Here is a 27,926-nt window from a genome sequence, read left to right as displayed (position 1 = left end):
CTAGCTCAGGCCAGGGCCTGCAACAGACATTAATACATTAATCACAGATGATTACACTACTATGCTAATAACATTCATTAGTATTCAGTAATCAATACTGAGTCAGAGTCTTAATTTGAATCTCTACATGGTTTCTGACACACAGCCTGCCCCCAGCCTGGGTTTATCATGAGGAACTGACTCCCTTAAAAGCTTATTTTATCTTATTGTGTCTCTGACTATTAAAAAGTGTGTTCTTGGCCAGACATGGTGGCTCACACCTATAATCCCAGCACTTTGGGAGGCCTAGGTGGGTCAAGAGTTTGAGACCAGCTCGGCCAACATGACGAAACCCCATCCCTACTAAAAATACAAAAATTAGCCGGGTGTGGTGGTGGGTGCCTGTAGTCCTAACTACTCAGGAGGCTGAGGTAGGAGAATTGCTTGAACCCAGGAGGTAGAGGTTGTGGTGAGCCAAGATCATGCCACTGCATTCCAGCCTGAACAACAGAGCAAAACTGTATCTCAATAAAGAAAGAAAAAAAGAAAAGAAAGAGAGAGAAAGACAGACAAGTGTGTTCTCTACGTCCACCCTTTCAGCAGTTTGGCGAAGTGGAGCAAGAGCTGGGGACTCTGGAACCAAACTGCCGAGCCCATGGTCAGTCACCACTATCTACTGTCAATGAGACCTTGTGAGTTACTGAACCTCTGTGTGCCTCAGTTTCCTCATTTGAACTATGAGGTTCCGAAGAATACTTATAGGGTTATAATAGGATTAAGTGTAGTAATATGGGAAGCACTTAGAACAGTGCTTGGCACATACTCAGGGAAAGTTGCTTGGTATTACACTATTCTATGATTTGCTTTCCCATTTGTGAAAGTATAAAGTTGAAGAATAATTAAAACACATTAAAAGTAGATAGGCCAGGCAGAGAGATAAATGAACTGTTTGCATCAACATGAATTAAGAGAGTCATACTCAACTAAGAATTATCCCCTGTTGAGGACAGTAAACATCTGGAAGGAATTAAATGAGGAAAGAGGCTGGATGGTGGTGGTGTGTGAGCAGAGAACACGCTGTGACTGTTGGAAGGACATAATTCATTTCTGGGATGTGCAAATGATCCCAAAAAAAGGAGGCTGCCCTAGGCAAGTTGATGCCCAAAGAATATTTATCCCCAAATAATTTTTGTGCTGACTATCCCAGGTACCTGAAGTATCTTATTCCTATGAGCTGATGCATCACCTTGAAAAGGCCGCTTCTAAAATACAAATAGACTCACATAAAAATAACATGACCATTTTGTATCTATGAAATTCACAACATGAAAATTGTGATAATTCAGTGCGATTGCACTGAACTCAGCACATTTTAAAATCTGTAATGTAAATATAAATTAGTGTAACTTTTTTTGAGAAACAGTTTGGCTGGAATTTTTAAGAGTCATAAAAATGTCCATGCCTTTTGACCTACTCATCCAGCTTCTGGAAATGTATTATTAGGAAAGTTTCAAAGGGAAGGGGAGGAATCTTTCTGCATTTATTCAACATGATTGAAAAAAAGGATTCAACAGTAAGAGAATGGGTAAACTAAATTTGTCCCCTTGAGGAACTCATAGGCATTCATCAAAATCACAATTACAAAAGAGGATAAAAAATGCTTATAAAATGATTACAGTAGAATAATAATAATAGTGGGTGGGGAAAAAACCCAGAAATGAAATTATAAAGATTGAATATGCATATGAACAGAGTTAGAAAAACAAAATGAAACCAGTGTGCTCTGTTGTGGGACAGTGGAGGAATTTTCCCTTGTTTAGGTTTATGTGACTATTTGTTGTGCAATGAACAGCAATAAAAGACCCAAATGATCTCTCTGGGAAGGGGTGGCTGATTGTCAGCTGTCCCCATATGGACCAAGTTTCAGTCCAGTTTCCTGCTCGGGGAGCAGGGCCCAGAGCTGGTAGGTGAGGAGGCAGCCGATGGGCAGGGCTTGGGACCTCCCAGGGTGCAAAGGACTAGCTGGACTTAGGGACCCCCACAGAGGGAAGGAGGGGCCAGGAGAGCTGGGGAAGACAGAGGCAAAGGAAGAAAACTGTCCACTTCAGGATCTCAGCCCTGGGCAGATGTGGCCTTGAATCAGCCCTGGGGCTTTAATCTGGGAGGTTGCACTGTTACTCTTAGCCACTCGAGGTCCCAGTTTGAAAACCAGAACTCAAGGTCCCAGTTTGAGAACCAAAACTCAAAGTGTTCTCACAACTTCTGATAAGCCGTGGTGTCTCTTGGAGCTCCAGGGGCATCATGAAAAGAGACTGACATGAAATTACCAGGCTTTTTATTCTCCAACAGCCCTGTCTTAATACTTGTCACCCAATCGGGTTCCATGATTGGACAGACACACTGGTTCTAGAATCAGATCCTGGCTGATGATGATTTCTCCAGCGGGCAATTCCTGTGGTTACCTGGGCTGTGACTGGGTTATGGATTCATTTCCCCCAGAGCTCTTCCTTGCAAAGGACGTGAACTCATCCTTTTTTTATGGCTGCATAGTATTCCATGGTGTATATGTGCCACATTTTCTTAATCCAGTCTGTCATTGATGGACATTTGGGTTGGTTCCAAGTCTTTGCTATTGTGAATAGTGCTGCAATAAACATACATGTGCATGTGTCTTTATAGTAGCATAATTTATAATCCTTTGAGTATATACCCGGTAATGGGATTGCTGGGTCAAATGGTATTTCTAGTTCTAGATCCTTGAGGGATCGCCACACTGTCTTATGCAATGGTTGAACTAATTTACACTCCCACCAACAGTGTAAAAGCATTCTTATTTCTCCACATCCTCTCCAGCATCTGCTGTTTCCTGACTTTTTAATGATAGCCATTCTAACTGCCGTGAGATGGTATCTCATTATGGTTTTGATTTACATTTCTCTGATGACCAGTGATGATGGGCATTTTTTCATGTGTCTGTTGGCTTCATAGATGTCTTCTTTTGAGAAGTGTCTGTTCATATCCTTTGCCCACTTTTTGATGGGGTGGTTTGCTTTTTTCTTGTAAATTTGTTTGAGTTCTTTGTAGATTCTGGATATTAGCCATTTGTCAGATGGGTAGATTGCAAAAATTTTCTCCCATTCTGTAGTTTGCCTGTTCACTCTGATGGTCGTTTCTTTTGCCAGGCAGAAGCTCTTTAGTTTAATTAGATCCCATTTGTCTATTTTGGCTTTTGTTACCATTGCTTTTGGTGTTTTAGTCATGAAGTCCTTGCCCATGCCTATGTCCTGAATGGTATTGCCTAGGTTTTCTTCTAGGGTTTTTATGGTTGTAGGTAAAATTTAAGTCTTTAATCCATCTTGAATTGATTTTTGTATAAGGTGTAAGGAAGGGATCCAGTTTCAGCTTTCCACATATGGCTAGCCAGTTTTCCCAGCACCATTTATTAAATAGGAAATCCTTTCCCTATTTATTGTTTTTGTCAGGTTTGTCAAAGATCTGTTGGTTGTAGATGTGGGGTGCTATTTCTGAGGTGTCTGTTCTGTTCCATTGGTCTATATATCTGTTTTGGTACCAGTACCATGCTGTTTTGGTTACTGTAGCCTTGTAGTGTAGTTTGAAGTCAGGTAGCATGATGCCTCCAGCTTTGTTCTTTTTCCTTAGGATTGTCTTGGCAAAGCAGGCTCTTTTTTGGTTCCATATGAACTTTAAAGTAATTTTTTCCAATTCTGTGAAGAAAGTCATTGGTAGCTTGATGGGGATGGCATTGAATCTATAAATTACCTTGGGCAGTGTGGCCATTTTCATAATATTGATTCTTCCTATCCATGAGCATGGAATATTATTCCATTTGTTTGTGTCCTCTTTTATTTTGTTGAGCAGTGGTTTGTAGTTCTCCCTGAAGAGGTCCTTCGCATCCCTTGTAAGATGGATTCCTACGTATTCTCTTTGTAGCAATTGTGAATAGGAGTTCACTCATGATTTGGCTCTCTATTTGTCTGTTATTGGTGTATAGGAATGCTTGTGATTATTGCACATTGATTTTGTATCCTGAGACTTTGCTGAAGTTGCTTATCAGCTTAAGGAGATTTTGGGCTGAGATGATGGGGTTTTCTAAATATACAATCATGTCATCTGCAAACAGGGACAATTTGACTTCTTCTTTTCCTAGTTGAATACAGGGAGGCAAATTTTAAGTCCAGACAGAATACAGAAAATTCTGACAGTCAATACTAACTGAAGATGGAGAGACTGGTATAAGCAGGGGCGCCAAGACCCCTTTGCAATGTGACCTTCTTAGATTAAAGTGCTGGGTAGGGGAGAAGTCGAGGCAAGGCTCCAAGACCCCTTCAGCCCTGTGATCCTCTAAGCCTAAGCTGGAATGACTTATCTCCTCCAGGGTAGCCACAAATGCCATGTGCTTCCAGAAGCATCACTGAAAGATTGTAACAGCTGGTCTTTCCATGGCTCGAGAGCCCTCACAAGCTATATCTCCCATTCTCAATGTGAAGTTCTGAATGAGAACTTATTCCATCTGATTTTTCTCATTGTTTGAACAAGCTGTGTACCAGGTTACCTGGTTACCTCCAAGATGTTCAAGGCGGAATTTGTTCTGTGCCTCATCTGCCCCAACTCCTACCTATCCCACCACCAGGTCTTATTTCCCTTTCTCTGGTATGCAGAGCAGAGTGGGGAACAGCTGTGGACAGGACACAGCTAACAGACAATGAGCATCCCTAGACATCCCTACTCAGGATTTGTACCATACCTGAGTCAGCACAGTCCACGACCTCCCAGGAGATACAAGGATGCTAGATTCTAATGATGAAGACACACATCACTCTTCTTAGTATTGTGCAATAGCTGCTTGTAACCAAGAAAAGGGAACCCTCCAAGAGGAAGGTAGGGGATCACTGGGATGGGTTTCTTGCTGAAGAGGAACTAGGGGATCTAGAAGAAGAAGCAGGGTTGGGTGCAGTGGCTCATACCTGTAATCCCAACACTTTGGGAGGCCGAGGTGGGCAGATCATGAGGTCAAGAGATCGAGACCATCCTGGCCAACATGATGAAACCCCATCCCTAATAAAAATACAAAAATTAGTTGGGCGTGGTGGCATGTACCTGTAGTCCCAGCTACTTGGGAGGTTGAGGCAGAAGAATTGCTTGAACCCGGGAGGCAGAAGTTGCAGTGAGCCAAGATCGAACCACTGCACTCCAGCCTGGTGACAGAGTGAGACTCTGTCTCAAAACAAACAAACAACACAAAGAAGGAGAAGACACAGAGAAGGAGCATATCAATATAAAAGCAGTCTTCATTGGATTGTGTCTGTCCAATCATGGACTCTGATTGGGTGACAAATATTGAGACAGGGCTGTTGTAGAATGGAAAGTTTGATAATTTCATGTCAGTTTCTTCTCATGATGCCCCTGGGGCTCCAAGAGACACCATGGCTTATCAGAAGTCATGAGAACACTCCAAGAACACCCAGACAGGCTGTTGGCACGGCACATGAGCAGAAGGGAAAGGGCCCTGAACTCAGGAGGCCAGAAAATAGACACGGTGGCCTTGAGCCTGGCTGAGTCTGCTGCTGGGGTGCTCTTCCTTTAGGCAGTCCTGGAGCAAGCCATCTTAGTTAGGGTTTACTTGCTGTAAATTGTTACCCTGGGCAATACTAATAGCTGTAACTGTAAAAGGGGATAAGAATCGTACTGTCTTTGTCTGTTCAGGCTGCTGTAACAAAATACTGTAGGCTGGGTAATTTATAAACAACAAATGTATTGCTCATGGTTCTGGAGGCTGGAAAGTCCAAGATAAAGGCGCCAGCAGATTCATGTCTGGTAAGGGCCTGTTTCTCATGGATGGTGCCTTCTGTGTGTCCTCACATGGCAGGAAGGGCAAACAGCTCCCTCGAATGTCTTTTATAAAGTTGCTAATCTAATACGTGAGGGCTCTGCCCTCGTGACTCAATCACCTCCTAAAGACCCCCTCTCTTACTATGACTTTGGTGATTAAGTTTCCACATACGAATTTTGGGGGGCATATTCAGATTGCAGCAGGTACCCACCACCTAAAGTTGAGAGGATAACACCACCCAACATCTTAAGCTGACCTACATGAAACTGCTGATATGCAACTGCTTTTCAACATTCACAACTGGGAGTTTCATAGGGGCCCACTGAATTAACCCATGATAGTTACACTAGAACAGCAGCTCACAAACTTGTCTGCAACTTAGAATTACTTCTGGATCTTCGAAAAATTCCAAAGCCCAGGTCACACCCCATACCAATGCAATCACAATTTCTGCAGGTGAGACACCTAGCCAGGTGATCTAATGTACAGGCAGGTTTGGAGACCACTGGTTTAGCACAAGGCCTGGGATCTAGTAAAGCGCTCAGCCAACACGTCTGCTTTTGTTTCATCTATCATTTATTGAGCACCTACTGCATGCCAGGCTCTGGCTGGGTTCACCTCTTGTCACCCGGGCCTTCCTCCCCAGCGGTGCTCACGTCTCGCATCCTCCTCCTCCGCAGTGTCCAGGCCGCGCAGCTCCCCTGACGACCTGAAGGCCCTGACTCGCAATGTGAACCGGCTGAATGAGAGCTTCCGGGACTTGCAGCTGCGGCTGCTGCAGGCTCCGCTGCAAGCGGACCTGACGGAGCAGGTGTGGAAGGTACAGGACGCACTGCAGAACCAGTCGGACTCGCTGCTGGCGCTGGCAGGCGCAGTGCAGAGGCTGGAGGGCGCGCTGTGGGGGCTGCAGGCGCAGGCGGTGCAGACCGAGCAGGCAGTGGCCCTGCTGCGGGACCGCACTGGCCAGCAGAGCGACGCGGCGCAGGGAGAGCTGTACCAGCTGCAGGTGGAGAGCAACAGTAGCCAGCTGTTGCTGCGGCGCCACGCAGGCCTGCTGGACGGGCTGGCGCGCAGGGTGGGCGTACTGGGCGAGGAGCTGGCCGACGTGGGCGGCGTGCTGCGCGGCCTCAACCACAGTCTGTCCTATGATGTGGCCCTCCACCGCACGCGGCTGCAGGACCTGAGGGTGCTGGTGAGCAACGCCAGCGAGGACACGCGCCGCCTGCGCCTGGCGCACGTGGGCATGGAGCTGCAGCTGAAGCAGGAGCTGGCCATGCTCAACGCGGTCACCGAGGACCTGCGCCTAAAGGACTGGGAGCACTCCATCGCGCTGCGGAACATCTCCCTTGCCAAAGGTACCGCCAGGCCCTTGCTGCCTCCACCCAGGGCCCCTCCCGATGGGGTCTTCCTCCTGCATGCCCCTCCCCAAGGACCCAGGAGTACCCCACCCCCCAACCCCATCCCCAAGTGCACTTGCCATTCCCAGCCCATACTCTCTTTTAGCCTATACTCTCTCTTTTAGCGCATACTCTCTCTTTTAAGTCTTGCCCTACAGGACTCTGGAATTTTCTGCCCAGATGGCATGTACTCACTTCCAGGGCTTGCACAGATCTCTTCCCAGATAAACCTCCCTGGGGTAGACAGCAAACTCAGTGGACACTCTTCCAGGTGTGAGAGGTTGCCCCACTGGTGGCTAATGGGAGCCTGGTGGTCAGAGCTTGCATGGCTGCGCTGGAGCCTCCAAGAGCTTGAGGCTGGGGGCAGAACAAGGGGCTCAGGCTGGGAGTAGAGAAGGGCTCCTCTAGTGTCATTCCCATGGTGGAATTCTGGAGTTGGAGAATTCCAAACTTGAACCTGGCCTTCTAGGCTCTTACGAAGACTTATTCATTTAGGCAAAAGAACGTATTTCATTGAACGATCTGTTGGCTTCATTTGTAACTATTTTTTGTTTTTGTTTTGTTTTGTTATTGTTTTTATTTTTGTTTTTTGAGATGGAGTCTCACTCTGTCGCCCAGGCTGGAGTGCATTGGCGCAATCTCAGCTCACTGCAAGATGCACCTCCCGGGTTCGTGCCATTCTCCTGCCTCAGCCTCTGAAGTAGGTGGGACTACAGGTGCCCTGTAACTGGTTTTTTTGTTGTTGTTTTGTTTTTTGTTTTCAAGTTGGGGTCTGGCTCTGTTGCCCAGGCAGGAGGGCAATGGTGTGATCACGGCAGCCTTGAACTCCTGGGCTTAAGTGATCCCCCTGCCTCAGCCTCCCAAGTAGTTAGGACTACAGGTGCATGCTGCCATGCCGCGCTACCTTTTGTTGTTGTTGTTGTTTTGTTTTGTTTTGTTTTGTTTTTTTGAGATGGAGTCTCACTCTGTCAGTCAGGCTAGAGTTCAGTGACATGATCTTGGCTCACTACAACCTCCACCTCCCAAGTTCAAGTGATTCTCCTGCCTCAGACTTCTGAGTAGCTGGGATTACAGGTGTGTACCAACATGCCTGGCTAATTTTTGTATATTTAGTAGAAGACAGAGTTTTGCCATGTTGGCCAGGCTGGTCTCGAACTCCTGACCTCACATGATCCCCCTGCTTCAGCCTCCCAAAGTGCTGGGATTACAGGCATAAGCCACCACACCTGGCCAGTTTTTAAAAATTATTACTTTTTAGAGACAAGGTCTTGCTATGTTGCCTAGGCTGGTCTTGAACTCCTGGCCTCAAGTGATCCTCCCATCTTGGTTTCCCAAAGTGCTGGGACTATGGCATGCCAGCCCATTTGTAATCTTAACTATAATGACAAAAATGCAAAAATGTATGGGCCTCTATTGTACTCGTGCTGTGAGCCCACAAATGATAGAGCCTAGAGACCCAACTCCCTTTCTTCACTCCTGACAAACTGGTTCCCTTCCCTCCACCCATTCCTTCTTGCTGCACACACCATCGGAAACACCTTTCATGAAATGCACTTCTCCCACATCGCCCCCCTGCTCAAAGCCCACTGTGGCTCCCCAAGGCCCACTGGGTTCCTTAGAAATTCCTTAGTCTGCCATCAGCACAAATAATACCATTGTGAGCGCCTAGTATGTGTTACCTACTATGCTAGGTGTATCTCGTGTGCGCATCTTTTGAAAACAATGGCTCTCCAAGGGAGTGATGTTTTCCCTATTTTATTGACAAGCACACTGAGATTTAGGAAGCTTCCATAGCTTGCCCACAGCCACAGGGCCAGGAGGTGATGGACCAGCATGTACACGTACACGCCAGCCTTTCTGATCCCAGAGCGAGTGTACTTCCCACTGCTTTCCTATCCTGTCCTGCCTGCCTTCTCCTCCACTGCCGCTCATGCCAGGGGGCACAGAGAGAACTGCTTCAGGGGCCAGTGAGCAATGTCAAGGAGCAGAGACTGCAATGTCAGGGGAGTGTTAGGGGTTACGGCAGGTCTAGCCCATTTTTGCCAGGCTGGAAGGTGGGCCCAGGTTGGCAAGGTCTGCCTGTGTTTCAAGAGAAACCAGAAACATGTGACGTTCTGGTAATGTTTAATTGTTTAACTCAAGGGCCATACATGGTCTTGCCGTGGGTAAAGCATCCAGACTAGTGAGGCACATCTCGTCACTGCCCTGGAAGCACAGTTCACCTTCCCCACTGTCACAGCTGTGCTCCAGAGGCTCCTCCACCTGCAGTGCCCTCCTCCCCCTCCTCCTTCACCTCCTCCTCCTCCTTCACCTTCTCCTCCTCCTCCTCCTCTTCCTTCGCCTCTTTCTCTTCCTCCTCCTCCCTCTCTTCCTTCTCCATTCCCTCCTCCTCCGCTTCCCCTTCTTCCTCTTCCCATCCCCTTCTTCCTTCTCCTCCTCTTCTTTCTTCTCCTCCTTTTCCTCCTCCTCCATTCTCTCCTCCTCCTCCCTTCTCTCTTCCTCCTCCCTTCTCTCCTCCTCTTCCATTCTCTCCTCCTCCTCTATTCTCTCCTCCTCCTCTATTCTCTTCTCCTCCTCCCTTTCCTCCTCCTTCTCCCCCTCCTGTTCCTCCTTCTCCTCTTCCTTCCCCTCCTCCTTTTCTCCTCCTCCTTTTCTCCTCCTTCTTTTCTCTTCCTCCTTTTCTCTTCCTCCTCCTCCTCTTCCTTCCCCTCCTCCTTTTCTCCTCCTCCTTTTCTCCTCCTTCTTTTCTCTTCCTCCTCCTCCTCTTCCTTCCCCTCCTCCTCCTTTTCTCCTCCTCCTCCTCCTCTTCCTCCTCCTCCCCCTCCTCCTCTTTCTTCCCCTCCTCTTCCTCCTCCTCCTCTTTCTTCCCCTCCTCTTCCTCCTCCTCTTCTTTCTTCCCCTCCTCTTCCTTTTCTTCTTCTTCCCTCTCCTCTTCCCTTTCTTCCTTATCCTCTTCCTTCCCCTCCTCCTCCTCTTTATCTTCTTCCTCCTTCTCCTCCACTCTTTCTTCCTTCTCCTCCTCATCTTCCTCCTCCTCCTTCTCCTCTTCCTTTCCCTGCTCCTCTTTCTCCTCCTCCTCTTCCTCCTCTTCCTTCTTCTCCTCTTTCTCCTCCTGCTCCCCCTCCTCTTCCTCCTCCTTCTCCTCCTCTTCTTCCTTTTCTCCTCGTCTTCCTCCTTCTTCTCCTCCTTTTCTTCTCTTCCTCTGCCTTTTCCTCTTCTTCCTCCTCCTTGCCCACCCAAATCCTGCTGATACTCCAGGATGTCACTCAAACCCACCTCCTCCAAGAACCTCGCAACCTTTCCAGCTCCCTGGAGTCTCCCTCTTTTGAGTTTCTGCATTTATCAGAGCGAAAGTGTAATGATGGGGCCCTCTGCGTCCTTTCCAGTTTGCATAGCCCTTTTGTGTACCCTCTTTTGTTTTAAAATGGGACCTGAGGAGAATCTATGAGGTCGTTTAAGGCAGATGTTGTAGAGGGCGGGGTAGGATTTTGGCAGGAAAACAACTGAGGCTCAGGAAGGAAGTCCCTGCCTTACTCAAGTCCTCATGGCTGGTAATGATCCAGCTTTAATAAGGTATAATTTACGTGCCATGAAATCACCCCATTTTAGGTGTACAATTCAATGATCAGGACATTTAAGCCCAATGCCCGGTTCTCATTCTGTTACCCCATAGTCCACCTGGATCTGGGTGCCTCGGTGTCCACCAGCATTAAGAGTGCAATGCACATAACCGAGACTCAATATTTGTAAAAGCAACTATTAAATCTTGACACTGGGCAATCAGAGGCTTCCCCTATCCAGTTTGGTTTCCTGGTTCTGGGTCTCTTTGAACCTTCACATCCTAGAAATCAAAGGAGGGAAGGAGATAGAATTTCTTCTTCCAAATCCGTGCCCCTGGGATCTTAGCTTTTCCTGTCTTCTTTTTTCCTTGACCTCCCTTGCCCCTCACAGGGATTAGTGTTCAGGAACTAACTAATAGTATTAAATAGCAATTGCAGTGAATTGTCACCTATAATGAGGCAGGCATTTTGTTGACATTAATTCTCAAATAGACATTCAAGACCACAAATCCTCACATCCTGCAAAAAGGTCTTATTGCCCACTTTATAGATGAGAAGCCTGAATAACCTTCTCACTGTTTCTTAGACAGCTGGCGAGTGGTAAAGCTGAGGTCTAAATTGGCTCTGCCTGGCCCAGAAACCCTGGTTGTTGGGACAGAAGCATGTTGCTTCCCAGCTGTAAGCAGTGAAGAGAGGAGAGCGCGTTTCCTGTATTCAGGGCACTTTCCAGTCCCTTCCTCTTCCAAGCTAGAGATGTCACCATGCCTCCTGCTAATGTACCCTCTCAGGCCTCCCCAGGCACTTCACATCTGGGTTCTTTCGTTTCTAAGTCCAATCTCCTTGGCTCAAACTGAAACCACCCTGGGTCACTCATTTGCCGGGGTTCTGCCGGTGGGATCCTCCATGTAGTCTTTCCTTGGTCCTCACACTAAGTTTTACACTCAGTTCTCTTGAACTGGAAGTTTCATCTCAGTCCTGCTTTCTTGTCTTTAAGCTTTGGATTCTTGTGGGGTGTATCTATCTGTTGAGGCTGCCATAACAGAATACCATAGACTGGGCCATTTACAAGCAACAGATGTTTATTGCTCACAGTTCTAGGACTGGGAAGTCCAAAATCCAGGGGCCGGCAGAGTTGGGGCCTGTTTGGGGCCTGTTTGGGGCCTGCTTTCTGGTTCATAGATGGCGACTTCTTGCTGTGTCCTCACTTGGTGGAAGAGATGGAGCAGCTCCCTGGAGTCCTCTTTATAAGGATGCTGATCCCGTTCACAAGGGCCTCACCCTCATGACTCATCACTTCTCAAAGGCCCTGCCTCCTGATACCATCGCCTTGGTGATTAGGTTGCAACCTATGAATTTGGGGGTGGGGTGCAAACATTCAGATCACTGCACTGGAGCTCCTGGCTCTTCACAGTTGTACAGCACTTGGGCCTCCAGCTCTCATTATCGCCACTGCATCTAGGGTCTTTCCTGCCTCCCTGTCTCTGTTGCCAGGTGCCTGGTGGTTATTATTTAAAAGATTCCTGCTGGTATATCTGAATGTATTTACCATGCAGCCTTAACAAGACCAAACTCTACCCTGGCTTTTGAACAAGGGCTAGGTCACTAGAAAATCTTGCAGGCATTCCCATACTGCTGTCTGCAGTGGGCTTTCTGTCCTAGCTTTGTCTAGTTCCTCTATTAAGGTTTTTAAACACACACACACATCCACACCTACATACATACATAAACATACATACACATATATATACACATACCTGTACATATAGACATAAACACACATACCCATGTGTACCCATGTTTGCACATACATGTATACATATGCACATACAGACATGCACGTACATACACATGCACACGTATATACATGCATATGAACACATATACACATACATATACACATATACTCACCGCATTCCCACACTTTGCCCTTTCCTGGCTGAGAAGTCACAAATACTCAGCTATGTGTATTTTTTCAAATATGAGCTTATTTACATTATTCCTGAGCTTGACCCGAATTGTTTTTATGCTCTTACTTTGTTATACAGTTTTTGATGAGCTTTGTCTCCAGTTTCTCTCAAATGAATATCTGCAGTGGGGGTTCTATTTTCTGTTTTGGATTTTTAGCATTAATCAGGTCTGTTGAAATCTGCCTGTGGGTTTGAAAGAAGCAGAGAACTTAGATCATCATAGACAAGCAGCCCAGGAGGGGAAAAGGTAACCAGAGAGTTGAGGCAGCCCAGGAGAGGAAAGGTAACCACAGAGGGGAGGCAGCCCAAGAGGGGAAAGGTAACCAGAGAGGGGAGGCAGCCCAGGAGAGGGGAGGCAGCCCAGGAGGGGAAAGTCAACCAGAGAGGGGAGGCAGCCCGGGAGAGGAAAGGTAACCACAGAGGGGAGGCAGCCCAAGAGGAGAAAGGTAACCAGAGAGGGGAGGCAGCCCAGGAGAGGAAAGGTAACCAGAGAGGGGAGGCAGCCCAAGAGGGGAAAGGTAACCAGAGAGGGGAGGCATCCCTGGAGGGGAAACATGAGCAACGTCACATGAGATGGCTCTCTTTGGCAAGGATGCAGGTTTTCTGGAATCACAGCATTTGGATGGAGTGGTAATAGATCTGAAATCATCCAGTCCACTCTTTTTGTTTTGTATTTGAGGATCCTGAGGCCAGAGAGGGGAGATGATTGGCCAAAGTCAGAAAACCATCCAGTGACCCGGCTGGGATGAAAAAATACATCCCTGGATTCATGAAAACAAGTTTGCAAAGCAGATTTATCTGCAGGCTGATTTTTTGAGAAACAACACAAATCTATTAGAGAGTCCAGATCAGCAAATATTTATAAAGGGATGGCGTAACAGAGCAGGGCTTTGGATTCCAGGCTAACACTGGGACTCTGGCTTCTGGGTAATAGGGACCTGCTGAAAGTGGGGAACATCACTGAGTGGAGTGACAGGTAAAGTGGCCTTTCTGCTCTACTGAGGACTGGGGAGCATGGCCTGGGCCGAGGTCCCTGGGACATTGTGTGGTGAGCCAAGCTGTCATCTCTCCTTCCACATGGACTCCGCTGGGAAGGGGGTGGAGTTGCCCCCAGCCCCACCCACCACCCTCCCTGGGGGCCCTGAGGACCATAGCAAGGGCAGTCCCAGCACCTTTCTAGGCCTGAGTGTCCTTGACTGTGAAATGGGGCCAACAGTGCCTGCCTCATCCACTTCTCAGGGTCCCAGAGAGATGCCTTAAGTGATGAAAAAGAGAGAACACTCAAAAGTGTAAAGGTGATAGGGGCTGAGAATCCAGGCCCTGGTAACTTGAGGGTACTGGAAGTGGAGCTGTTTGCTGAGCCACTCCACCCTGTCAGCAGCCCTGTGGTTGGCGTGGTTCTGGGGGTGGTTTTGACTGTACTGCTGGCTCCAGGCCAGGCTCATCAGCTGTCCTCATAATTTGCTCTTGGCACATCAGTTCCCGGATTCCAGCCCATGCAAGCCCCCTATCTCATCATGTATTCTGGGATCAGGGAAGGGAGAAGGCATGGGTTTCCTCCCATTGGCTGATCCCCAGGAAAACCCTGGTGCTTCTCCTGAATGCCTGGCCTCAGATCCTTCGTCCCATTGGGAAGATGCTTCTGGTGGGAGCAATTGCACTGCGGGGAGCGTGAGGGGAGTGGGCTAGATGGGTGGGCAGAGTCTGAGCAGAGACCCCAGGACCCTGCTCCTCCTTGTCCCAGCCACCTCTGTGCCCTGGCCTGCACTGGTGACAGAAGAGATGAGAAATGGGATGGTATAGAAAGTTGAGAAGTGAAAAAGCTCGCCTGGGTACCTCTTGGAACAACAGATGTCATGGCACTTCTGCTACTATGCATTAGTCATTCTTCAGATCCCAATTGTGTGCCAGGTGTGTGCAAGGCATAGGCCACAGACAGTGCCCTGTAGAAGATTCTGTCCTCCTTGGGAACCACAGTTCAAGGTGGGGGATAGTGCCCAGGGAGTGGGCAGCAGCCACCTGACCAGGCTCCAGGTGCTCCCAAAGGAGCACTGTCCACAAGGATCTCCCCACCTCCTTCCAGCTCTGAGATTTGGGGGCTCTGCCCGTGCAACACTAAGAGATCAGAAGGTGGGTATATTCATCTGTTCTCACACTGCTAATAAAGACATACCTGAGATTGGGTAATTTATAAAGAAAAAGAGGTTTAATGGACTCACAGTCCACATGGCTGGGGAGGCCTCATAATCATGACAGGAGGTGAAGGAGGAGCAAAGGCACATCTTACACGGCAGCAGCAAGAGAGTGTGTGCAGAACTCCCCTTTATAAAACCAACAGACTTCATGAGACTTATTCACTATCACGAGAACAGCAAGGGAAAGACCCAACCCCATGATTCAGTTGCCTCCCACTGAGTCCCTCCCACAACACATGGGAATTGTGGGAGCTACAATTCAAGACGAGATTTGGGTGGGGACACAGCCAAACCAGGTCAGTGGGCATGAAGGCAGACTCAGGACTAAGAGGGACTGGACTCTTAGGATTTGGCTAATGTTCAGGGACACCATGACTACAGCATTTGTGCAGAGGTGGAGGAAAGTTGGTGACCATGAGCACTGAGCTGTAAGTTTGCAGCAGAAGGGTCAGATCATGAGTGATCTGCAGGGGCCTTGACAGGGGAAGCTGCGCCTGTGGTGCAGTGAGGGGCCTCCCCATACTCTGAGTCCCTTTGGTTGCTTTGTTTTTTCAGAGAGATTGATCAGACAGCAAGGCTCACATGGGCTGGAGAGGGAACAAGACAGGGAGGTTCTTATAAAGGCCAGAGCCAGGCCATAAGGACCTGACAAGGGTGGAAGCAGTGAGGAAGGAGGTGGAGACATGAGAAGTACCCTCCTTTATGAGAAGCCTCAAATCACAGATGCGTGTGGCTAGAAAGGGATGCAAAAGGGAGACAGGAAAGAGGAATCAGAGCAGGCTCAAGATTTCCAGCTTGGGTTTCTGAAGAAAGGATAGTGTCAGTAAACACACTAAAAAGTCAGATCCGGAGATTGCTTCACTTATGGGCAGCATCAGTAATTTAAAGACACACTTGGTCCTCGGAGCACCTGGCAGCTTGGCCCCTCGAGGCTCTGGCCAAATCATCAGCCCTTCTGAGTCAGCCAGGCCAGTACCATCTGAGGATGGTGCTGGGAATTGGTGCCCACCCCACCTTCTTCCCAGTTAATCTCTAGTAAAGACCCTCGTAAACACATAGTTATGTTTAAAAAAAATCCGGCTGGGCGCATTGGCTCACGCCTATAATCCTAGCACTTTGGGAGGCCAAGGCGGGCGGATCACAAGGTCAGGAGATGGAGACCATCCTGGCTAACACGGTGAAACCCCATCTCTACTAAAAATACAAAAATTAGCCGGGCGTGGTGGCGGGCGCCTGGAGTCCCAGCTACTCGGGAGGCTGAGGCAGGAGAATGGTGTGAACCCGGGAGGCGGAGTTTGCAGTGAGCCAAGATTGCACCACTGTACTCCAGCCTGGGCAACAGAGCCAGACTCTGTCTCAAAAAAAAAAAAAAAAAATCCATCTGTAGCACGTTCTTGAGACCTGCCTCTCCCTGGATGAGCCAGCCAAACTCCACAGGGTGATTTCAGGTGCACCAGGAATACCTGGAAGTTGTCATCCTATAATGGCTCTGAGGAGGTGTTATTTTATTTTATTTTTTTTGCAGTGAGGAGGCATTATGCAAAGTGAGGTGATTGGGATGGCCCCCCTCACTCAAGGCTTTGAAGCCCTTCTCTAGTCATCATGCCACTGAATCCACTCAGTCCTCACTACAACTGCACGAGAAAGGAATTTTTTTTACCCACATTTAATAGAATCAGGACTTGAACCCAAGACTCGATATCCATACTCAATGCCCACCTTTCAGATGATGTCTACCACCCAGAGGCCCCAAATCAGGGTCTTCGGGCAGCATCCTCCCTTGGCAAGAGGGACGCCTGGAAGACCCCCCTGCAGGTTGCACCTGCATCTGAGGGACAGCTGAAATTGGAGGGTGCAGTCCCTTGCGTCTGTGACCAGCTCGGTTCCTGGAGCACCCAGGGTGGTGGAGGCAGAGAAGAGAAAAAGGGGTGGGCATCCAGCCCAGCAGCAGAGAGCCAGGCACCCTCTCCCGGTTCCCTTTGCTGCAGCCTTGGCCTTGGCCTTAAGGGGAGATCACTGGGAAGGGGTAGTGGAGCACATTTGCTTCCTGACTCAGCCCTTAATTTCTGCGCCATCTTTGATCTATTCCCAACAGGTTCTCTGACTCAGTCCTGTGGTCTGAAAACTGGGATCACAAAACCTAGTCCTTCTTAAATCATTTGTATTACTTGTGAATTGAAGAATTGTTGACTGCTTTTTTCCCTGCGTGCGTGCCATGGAATTATTAAACAGCTGTCAAGTTTGGTTAGGTTCTGAGGACAGTGCCAGCGTGAGGAAGGTATCAGTACATCTCGATCTTGGCTGGCTGGTTGTTTTCTATGTATTATTAACACCTTCTGATCTCATATACTCACTCATTCATCAAATATTTATTGTGCAAGACGTTACTGCTGGGCTGCGAGTCTGTGTGTTTCAGTTTCCCGGGGCTGCCATAACAAAACATTATAAACTTGGTGGTTTAACAGAAGCTTATTTTCTCACAGTTCTGGAGGCTCGAAGTCTGAAATCAAGGTGTCCACAGGGCCACATTCCCTCTGAAAGCTCAGGGGGAGGACCCTTCCTTGGCCCTTTCTAGCCGCTGGTACTTGCTGGCAATTCTTGGTGTTTCCTGGCTTGGGAATACATCACTCCAATCTCTGTCTCTATTGCCACATGTGCTCTCATATCTCTGTGTCTCTCTTTTCCCTTCTTACAAGGACACCAGCCATTGCACTGAGGCCTGCCCTACCCCAGTATTACCTCATCTTAACTAATTATGTCTGCAAAGACCCTATTTCCAAATAAAGTCATATTCTGAGGTTCCTGGTAGACATGAATTTAAGGGGGTAAGGACACTATAAAGGCTGTTTTTCATGATCCTCCTTTTTTTTTCTTTTTTCTTTTTTTCTTTTCTTTTCTTCTTTTTTTTTTTGGAGACAGAGTTTCACTCTTGTCTCCCAGGCTGGAGTGCAATGGCACGATCTCGGCTCACTACAGCCTCTGCCTCCCAGATTCAGGCAATTCTGCTGCTCAGCCTCCAGTGTAACTGGGATTACAGGCATCCACCATCACACCTGGCTAATTTTTGTATTTTTAGCAGATACAGGATTTCACCATGTTGGCCAGGCTGGCCTCGAACTCCTGACCTCAGGTGATCCACCCTCCTCAGCCTCCCAAAGTGCTGGATTACAGGCATGAACCACCACGCCAGGCCCCATGGTCCTCATTTGCTCTTGAAAAGCAGCAGGAGGTGAGAGCTTGGGGTCTGGGTCTTCACAGCAGGTACAGGGATGTAAAGGGTATGGTCCTGTCTCGGGGAGCTGGCAATTTTCTTAGGAAAGATGGGACACAATCACTATGACAAGAGGACAAGGCAGGGTGAGATTACTTGTCAAATGGCACCAAGCACACACATTCAAGCAACTCACACCAACTTTCAGCACGCTGGGTCAGAGAGGGTTTTGTGAGGAAGGGGCAGTGAGTCACCTGAGAGCTGGTAGTGACTGGAGGAAGTTGGCAGGGAGGGCTCATGGGCTCACTGGCTTGGGAACAGCAGGTGCAACCATGGCTGGCAAGAAGATTCTGTAACTGGTGAGACATCTAGCCCCGTGGGTGTTGCAAAGTGGACACAGGCAGGTCACATGTGGGTTGAAACCACAGCTGCCTCACTCACTCACCGGCTGTGTGGTCTCAGATGAGTAACTGCAGCACACAGCATTGTCGTGGGGACTGGATCCAATCACATATGACAGAATCCCTGGCACGCAGGAGCCCCAGCCTGGAGGGCAGCCCCACTCAGGAAAGATTAGAACCTTCTCTTCCATCCAAGTGCAAAAGCCAGACATCTGAGCATGACTCCGGCCTCTTCCTCCCCAACTTTCACCAAAGTCAGTCTCTTCCACTTCCTAAGCAGCTCTTGTTCATGTCCCTGACAACCCTCTGATGGCCGTGCTCCTCATCCAGGGGTCTCACATCCCACCTGGCTGGACTGAAAGCTCTGCCTCAGCCTCCCTCCTGTTCCCACCCATTTTCCACACTGCAGCCTGAGTCATCTTCCTCATGTGCAAATCTGGTTGAGCTCTTCTCTCAGGCCCCTCTGTGGCCTCTGGTGCCCTCAGGAGAAGCTGAGTCCAACACTCAGGCCGGGTCTCTAAAAGCTCCACTTTCTCATCCCAGTGTGTCCCCCACCTCTTACCCTGCTGTGGCTTACATATCTCTGTCTTCACTTTCAACCTTTGTAGGGATTGTTCCCTCTGCCTGGAATTGTCCCTTTTTACTCTTAGTCAGCCCAGGCTGCCACAACAAAATACCATAGACTGAGCTGTTTAAACAACAGGCATTTATTTCTCACAGCTCTGGAGGCTGAAAGTCCAGGATCAGGGTGTGGCAGGGCCGGGTTCTGGTGAGGACTCTCCTCCTGGTGTGCAGACTGCTGCCTTCTTGCTGTGTCTATTTGAGAGAGAGAACTCCCTGGTGTCTTTTCTTATAAAACCATCATGTGGGCTTACCCCCGTGACTTCATCAAAACCTCATCACCTCCCAAAGACCCCACCTCCTAAAACTGTTATATTGGGGATTAGGGATTCAACATATGGTTTTGGGAGGGGACACACATATTCGGTCCATAGCACACTCTCCCAACCCTCTATTTACTTAGCTCACTCCTCTTTCTCTTTGAGATTTCACTTTGGATATTACTTCTTCCAGGAAGCCTTTCTGATGCCCCCTGAGACTGGGCTGAGGGTTCCCTGTGAGTTTCCAGAGCTAATGCTGTCCCTTCCTCTCCTCAGAGATGGCATTTTGTTTCCTCTCCAGATGACCTGGTCCTGTTCCAGAAGGCAACCCCCTAACCTCAGTGCTGTTTTTGCCTTTCCAGGGCCACCGGGACCCAAAGGTGATCAGGGGGATGAAGGAAAGGAAGGCAGGCCTGGCATCCCTGGATTGCCTGGGCTTCGAGGTAATGGGCATGCCCCTGGGAGGGATCTGGGAGAGACCCCCAATCCATCTCTACTACCTACTTTCTTGATGGTATAAATGCCAGGGCTGCCCAGGGGAGCAGCCAGTCAACTCCGCCTCAAACGCTCTGTTCCAACAAGAGACTAAGAGGTTGCTGGTGTCACGATGGGATGCAGCACATACTTTTTCTTAGCAAGTGCCACAATCTGAAGGAAAAGGGTACCGTACAGGCCTGCAGCTCCCTGAAGCCCCTTCCCAGCCCGGGAGCCAGGGTCTGTGTGAGCAGAGCATGCAGAAGGCGTTGGAGATGTTTTGAGATTCAGACCAACCCTTCAAAGATGCTGTCCCATCAGTGTTTCCTGATCAGCAGCCACTTGCCACCCTCCCGCCCCACCATGGCTCCTGCTGACCCTGCCCAGGTCTACGAATGGGTCATGAATGCCTATCCCTTCCCCTTTTGCTCCCTCCCCTCCCCATCCTGCTGCACACAACGACAGCCCTGAAGAGCCAGTGGCTGGTGGGGAGGGTACTTTGGGCCCTCTAGAAAGGCAAGGTTCTTCTTAGACTCGCTGTCTCCAACGCTCCTGTTGAGTTCGTCCATTGTACCTTGCCCGCCAGTCTGTCCATTCCTCAGCCTGTGCTGTGGGCAACATTTTGCTGGGAGACTGTGGTCTTCTGAGTGATGGAAGAAAAGGAACTAGAGGGAGAAAGGTGCCCGGTTATTTATTTTAGGAATTATACCCCCAAACCTTCTGCTTCCTAAATCTCTAAGACGTTGCAAACACAGTAGAGGAGACAGTGCCTGGAGGAAGGAGAGATCCCAGCCCAGTCTCCACTCCTGGCCCTCCCCTCTCAGGGAACCTCCCTACAGTCAGCACTGAGGCTGCTCAGGGGCTCATGGGGCTCTGGAACTGCATGTTCTGCCCTAGAGAATCGTAAGATAGGGAGCCAGGGGCATAGCTTGTGCTAAATCAAGAATTCTGTGGCAGTGGAGCTATTGGACTCTGGGAACAGGTATGTTGTATTAGGAGGGAAAGGGAGGAAACCCAATCAGCTCTCTCTGAGAAACCCGTCTTCTTCCAGCCATTGGACCTTAGGACTAGAGGAATAATTCATTACTGGGAGACAGATTTCTCCAAGTCCCAGAAAACGCCCAAAGCAAACCAACTCACATTCCAAGCAGGAAAGAACAATTAGTCAGTTAATTAAGGGTGCTCTGCTTTGCAGGGATAACTGCGCCTTAGGCCAGGCCTCATGGGGGCCAGGGCTCTCACTGGGTCAAGCACTTGTTTATGCTGGCTCTGCATGGTGCTGTCACCGCAGGAGGTGGCCAAGGGGCCTCATGGCCAAGAGCCCTGGGGTTTGATCGGCAGCAGGCCATCCATTTACTGACTTCGCCTCCAATCCCTTTTGCTATACCTCCCTGTGTGTATGCAAGGGAAGGGATCTTTTTGTGTTTTTTCTTTTTTTTCCCTAAATAAAATGAGAAGCTATTTTTTCTTCCACCCACCCCCCTCCCTAAGTACCTGTAAGCCCTGTTGATCCCGCATGAAGTGATGCTGACTGACCATGAACTTTTATTTCAGCAAGAACAGGGCTCAGATCCTGCCTCCAACACTGCTGTGTGACCTTGGGCAGTTTACTTACTCTCTCTGAGCTCCGATTGGCTCGTTTGTAACACAGGCAGAATAATCCCTCCCAGTGTTGTGATGATTAAATGAGATACTTTATGAAAAGCATCCAGAGCAGGGCCTGGCACACAGAAAGCACTCAAAAAAGTGTTTACTGATTCTAGACCGGGTGCGATGGCTCATGCCTGTAATTCCAACACTTTGGGAGGCCAAGGCAGGCAGATCACTTGAGGTCAGGAGTTTGAGACCAGCCTGGCCAACATGGTGAAACCCTGTCTCTACTAAAAACACAAATATTAGCTGGGCATGCTGGCGTGCGCCTGTAATCCCAAGCTACTCAGGAGGGTGAGGTGGGAGGATTGCCTGAACCTGGGAGGCGAAGGTTGTAGTGAGCTGAGATGGTGCCACTGCACTCCAGCCTGGGTGACAGAGCGAGATTTTGTCTCAAAAAAAAAAAAAAAAAAAAAAAAGTGTTGCTGATTCTAAATCTCCAGCATGCTGAAGGGCAAAGGAGCACCCCCAAAGGGATAGGCACCCCTGCGGTGTCACTCACAACAGCACTGGACCTTTCTAGCGGGAGGGTCCCGAGCCTGACGGATACAGGGTGTGCATGGGGTGGGTCCGTGTGGACCTGTTTGACTCTGCTGTGGCGGCATCTTTAGATTAACAGAAAAAAACCAGACACAAAGGCTAAGAGAGGATGTGTGGGGGAGGCTGAGCCTTGAACCTGACGATGACCTCTAAGGGTCCTTCCTGTTCTGCATCTGAGGCTCTGCCATTTGTCTGTTTTCTCCCCAGGTCTGCCCGGGGAAAGAGGTACCCCAGGATTGCCCGGGCCCAAGGGCGATGATGGGAAGCTGGGGGCCACAGGACCAATGGGCATGCGGGGGTTTAAAGGTAATAACAATCTCAGTTTTCCCTGAGCCTCACCACCAGTCCCAGGTAGCACGTGCTCATTGGCATGGAGGACCAGGACTCTAATCTTCGCTGTGCCATGGACCAGTGGGGCAACCTTGTGCAGGTCGCTTCATCTTGTTAAAGCATTTAGTTTTTCCTCTTAAAAACTAGAAACTCTCAGCCAGGCGTGGTGACTCTTGCCTGTAGTCCCAGCATTTTGAGAGGACCAGGCAGGAGGATTGCTTGAGCCCAAGAGTTTGAGATCAGCCTGGGCAACACAGCAAGACTCCATCTCTAGAAAATATAAAATAATTAGCTGAGTGTGGTGGCACGTACCTGTAGTCCCAGCTACTTGGGAGGCTGAGTGGGAAGGATCTCTTGAGTCCAGGAGTTGGAGGCTGTAGTGAGCTATGACTGTGCCACCACCCTGTGTGACAGAGCAAGAGCTCATCTCTAAAACAAAATAAAACAAAACACACACACACACACACAAATCTAGAAATCCTCATGGTACTATATTTCACAGGTCTGTCAGGAGGAGTGAGCAAGCATGTATGTGTGCAAATGCTAAAGTCCTTGTAGAAATGCAAGGGAGTGTTATGATAGGTTGCAGCCCAGAGATGTAATCAAAGAAAGCCAGCAAGGTGACCCGCAGGGCAGACACCAGGGCTGCAGGCCCAGGACAGCCCTCCTCCCCCAGTCCTGCCAGACTCCTGACCTTCTCTATACTCTTCTATTCCCCCAGGATTTACAACTTTAATTCAGTTCTCAGATTTACAGTGCCAAAAATGTTCTTTCTGATTTGTTCTTCTTCCTGTAGGCAGTCCCCTTGTTTATTTTTAGGGGAACCTACTTTTACATGTCTTTTCATGCTCGCTTCAAGATTGTCTAAACCTCCTAGCATCACTGCGGAAGATGAGGACATGTGATGCTCTTTCCCCAGGCTTTCTACTCCTCACTTGTTAAAATGAAAACTAAGAAAAAAGTACTACTAATCATTCCCACCCCATGTCTAGAGTGATCTCTTGATCTTGGATCACTGATAAATTTTATTTTACTTTCTGGTCGGTGATGAAACAGGCTGAGGTTTTCCTTTCTTTTATGATCCCATTTTAAAAAGTTGATTTTAAAACAGATTGTAAAAGCAGCACATGCGGCCGGGCGCGGTGGCTCAAGCCTGTAATCCCAGCACTTTGGGAGGCCGAGACGGGCGGATCACAAGGTCAGGAGATCGAGACCATCCTGGCTAACACGGCGAAACCCCGTCTCTACTAAAAACACAAAAAATTAGCCAGGCGAGGTGGCAGCGCCTGTGGTCCCAGCTACCCGGGAGGCTGAGGCAGGAGAATGGCACGAACCTGGGAGGCGGAGCTTGCAGTGAGCTGAGATCCCGCCACTGCACTCCAGCCTGGGCGACAGAGCGAGACTCCGTCTCAAAAAAAAGACAAAAAAAAAAACAAAAAAAAGCAGCACATGCTTGTTGAAAATAAAATTAGAGACTGGGCAAGGTGACTCATGCCTGTAATCCCAGCGCTTTGGGAGGCCAAGGCAGGCGGATCACTTGAGACCAGGAGTTCAAGACCATCCTGGCCAATATGGCGAAACCCTGTCTCTACCAAAGATACAAAAATTAACTGGGCATGGCGGTGCACACCTGTGATCCCAGCTACTTGGGAAACTGAGGCAGGAGAATCACTTGAACCCGGGAAGTGGAGGTTGCAGTGAGCTCAGATTGCACCACTGCACTCCAGCCTGGGCCTGGGTAACAGAGTGAGACCTTGTCTCAAAAATAAATAAATAATTAATTAAAAAAACAAAACAAATTAGACAACACAGAAGTTCATAAAGCAAAAAGTCTCCACCCCTCAATTCCCCCAGCTCTCTTATTCTTTAGAATAACTACTGTCAATGCTTTGGAGCATACCCTGCCAGATAGTTTTCTGAGCACATTCCTATATATGTATATGGCTGCCTTTTTTTTTTTTTTTTTCCAAGTCTTAGATCATCCTGGGCATTCTCCCCTGGAATTTGCTGGCTTTCTTTTTTCGCCAGACAGCATGCCCATGGGCTTTTGATTTGCAGATGTCTTTCTGGAGGTCCTTGAAATTGAAGTCCCTTGTCATTTTAATGTCCAGCGAGTGGTGCCAGGATTTTCTACTTCTTTGTAGAGGGAGATGCCAGCTGGCCAAACAGGTCATATCCTCTTTTATCTATCTCCTTTAGCCATATCCTGGGAAGGAAATGCCACAATTCCCTGGTATCTCACACTTAACGTTTTATGGTGTCTCCCACAAGAAAACCTGCTTGACGTAGAACCCGCCTCTCCCCCTATTTAACTAAAGCCCCCTCTCCCTTGTTTTCCCCTGGGCTCATTAGAACAAACTTGGACATGGACTTCTAAAACCCCGGGTGTTTAATAGGAGTATCTTTGACTTGTCTTCTTCCTGCAAAATTCCATGTGCTCTTTGAGGCTGTGCTGGTAGAGGCTGCTCTTTGGTTCTTTACGAAGGGGTGGGATTTTCTCACCCGTGCCTCGTCCTTCTCGGGGTACCCAGGGCAGATGGCAGAATTGGCTGCCCTCTTCTCCTGCCTGCTGGGCTCTCCAGTTGCTGCTGGCTCCCGCCTGAGGGTTTCTCTGGTCTCGAGTTCATCAGTCTCCTGCAGGTAACATTTTATTCACAATTAGGATTTGTTTCCATTTCTAATGCCAGTTTTCCTTCTCTGTTTTAGGTGAGCGAGGCCCAAAAGGAGAGAAAGGAGAGAAAGGAGACAGAGCCGGGGATGCCAGTAAGGACATGTTGCTGGGGTCCTGGGATATGGTGTTGGCACAGGGCTAGCTGTCTCCCGAGCAGCTCTATGAGTTTGGAGGTTCAGAGGCTGGAGCCATGGCTGGGGCTCAAGTGTTAAAGGAGGCTCCCTACCTTTTTTAGGGCTCTGTTGGTCTAGCAAGAGATGCTGATAGACCCCAGGGGCACTGGCCACATTTCTCGAGGTGTCATAAACCTAGTGATTGTGTGCATGGATCTGGAGGCTTCCCCTGGCCGCTCACTAGCCCAGCTGGGTATAATCTCTGTGCCTCAGTGTTCTCATCTGTAAAATGGTGATAACAGGAGTCCTTACCTCATAAGGTCGTTGTGAGAATTGAATGAGTTAATCTGTGTAAAGTGCTTATGATCGTGCTGGACACCTGACGAGGACTCAGTACCTGTTTGTGATTATTATTCTGTGTAATACACCCACTCAGACACGCTTCCTAAAATCATCGGAGGTGCTTGCACAAATTCAGCTATTGACCTTGTTAAAGGCCTCCCCTCCCTGGGTGTTACACAGGGAAAGGTGCAGAGACAAAGTGGCATCGCCTTTGTTTTCCCCGTTTGCCACTGATGGAGGAGTGACGCTGGAGAGCTCACGATCTGGCAGACCACCCGGTTCTTTCTGATGCAGTCCTTGCTAGAATGTTGACAAGGGAATCAGCTTATTTAGTTGTGCCACTCTTCTAGGGTTTGCTTTTCCCCACAAAGTGCTACATGTAGAATCTTGGAGACTTGCCAGAGAAGAATGAGCAATCTCCCAGCCAAGTTGAAAAAGGAGCTAAAGAAAAATCCCCAAACCCAGCATGTGGTGTAAGTTGGCTCTGTCCCATGCGAGGGCGCGAGCAGAATATCACTGCCTCTGGCATCTGGGCTCCGGTCTTGGCTCTGGGAGGATGGGGCCTGGGGAAGAGTCTCTGTGTTCTAGCTTCCCCCCGGAAACTCAGGGACTGGGGCCACTGCAGAGTCACAAGCTGGGCATAGAAGGGGGTCTCATGACACCCAAATAAATCAAGAAGACTGTCAGCCCCACGAAAGCCCCATCGAAATTCAACACAATACCACAACCCACAGCACCACAACCCACAGCACCACAACCCACAGCACCACTAATCATTAGCCATAGGCCTCCATAAATAGGAGAAGGTTTCGAAGAGAAACCTACAAACCCTACAACCAAAAGGACACTTAATAAAAATATAGCATGTGCCATTATTCCCACAAGGACTATAACCATGACTAATGACATGAAAAATTATTGTTATACTTCAACTCTAAGAACACTAATGGCCAAGACCCGCAAAACACACCCGCTAATAAAAATTATTAGTTACTCATTCATTGATCTTCCCACACCATCTAACATTTTTATATGATGAAACTTTGGCTCACTTCTTGGTGCCTGCCTACTCCTCCAGATCATTGCAGGATTATTCCTGGCCATGCAGTACACATCAGACACTTCAACTGCCATCTCTTCAGTTGCTCCTATCAGCTGAGATGTAAACTACAGCTGAATGGTCTGTCATTTTCATGCTTCCTTGGCCTCAGTAGGTCCTTCAGATGAGATCAAGCACACTCAGGGTGGTATGGCACAGTAGGCCCTTCAAATGACACTTTCGTCGCAGCTGTGCAGGACCAGAAGGAGACCTCACTCCTGAAAAGAGGCCTCCCCAAGGCCCCCGACACTTAAACTTGCCCCTGCCTCCTCTCTGCCCTCCCCTCCCTGAGGCATGATTCAGGATCAAATAGGAGCAAGGCAGGTGACAGCACCTTGTCCTCGAAAGTGATGGACTTGCCCGCAGTAAAGCAAGTGCCCAGGCTGATTCTGGTCCTCCCACACTCACCCCACCTGCAGTGCTAAAGTCCACGAGGCCATCTGTGAGCCTCACAGTTCTTCCAGCATTCTCTAGAGTCCCTTTCAAGGGCTGCTTAACTGGGTGTGTCTGACTGAATGGGGCCATCTAGTAGACCCTATCTGATCCCTTTTGTCTAAAGGGCTGGGTCCTGAATGTCATCTTCGGGGTACTGTTTTTCCCTGCTCTGTTTGTTGACTGGTTTCTGACAGAATGCTTCCAAGGTAGCTGAGAAGGATCGTGGCATTTAGTTCTGAGAAATAAACAACTCGTGATGGGGGTGGGCAGGAAGGGAGGAACCGTGTGGAAAGATGGCCTTTGAGATCAGAAACGCTGCCCGCATGCCAGAGGGGCTCTTGTCAGGAATTCTCTGGCGGCTCTTCTTTCAGCAGACTTGAGAGAGCAGTGAGGAGGTGGAGCCAGCAGGGCGTTCCCCGTGCTGCGGAGGATGTGTGGTCTCTATTCACCTTGCTCCTGTGGGCCAGGCTGGTGGCCTCTGCACTGGCATTGGGCCCTGAGGTCACAGCACGGTGCAGGGAGGTGAGAGCCAGAGCCACAGGGGTGCAGGGCTCCCTGGCAATGGGTGGGGAGGTGTAAGGGAGGGCACTCCATCCACTTGGCCCTGGAGCCTCTTGACTGCAGAGCAAGAGGTGACATCAGCTCTGGACGGCCTCCCCTCAGGGACTGAGGCTTTCTTTCCTGCCTTGAAGAGCTACACCCTTGCTGCCGCCCAGCACTCAGACAGAACCCAGAGCCTAAGCTTGCACGAAGTACTGAGCTTTTCTTCCCTGCTCTCTGACAAGACCCCCACCCCCAGTGGTCTCCAGGGGCAGTGAAACTGGGAGGCG

General features: G+C 49.0%; 1 protein-coding gene across 1 annotated transcript in view; it reads left to right on the top strand.

The window, feature by feature from the left end:
* SCARA5 (scavenger receptor class A member 5) overlaps positions 1–27,926 on the top strand; it is a 124,587-nt gene that overhangs the window by 64,628 nt on the left and 32,033 nt on the right. The window contains exons 4-7 of the mRNA XM_025394908.1: positions 6,511–7,185; positions 19,805–19,885; positions 22,314–22,412; positions 25,143–25,199. Coding sequence (XP_025250693.1) covers positions 6,511–7,185; positions 19,805–19,885; positions 22,314–22,412; positions 25,143–25,199 — 912 coding nt within the window. The remainder of the gene's footprint in view (positions 1–6,510; positions 7,186–19,804; positions 19,886–22,313; positions 22,413–25,142; positions 25,200–27,926) is intronic.

The sequence above is a fragment of the Theropithecus gelada genome, chromosome 8 (assembly GCF_003255815.1).
Source record: "Theropithecus gelada isolate Dixy chromosome 8, Tgel_1.0, whole genome shotgun sequence".
Lineage (NCBI taxonomy): Eukaryota > Metazoa > Chordata > Mammalia > Primates > Cercopithecidae > Theropithecus > Theropithecus gelada.
This window is presented reverse-complemented; position numbering and strand designations above follow the sequence as displayed.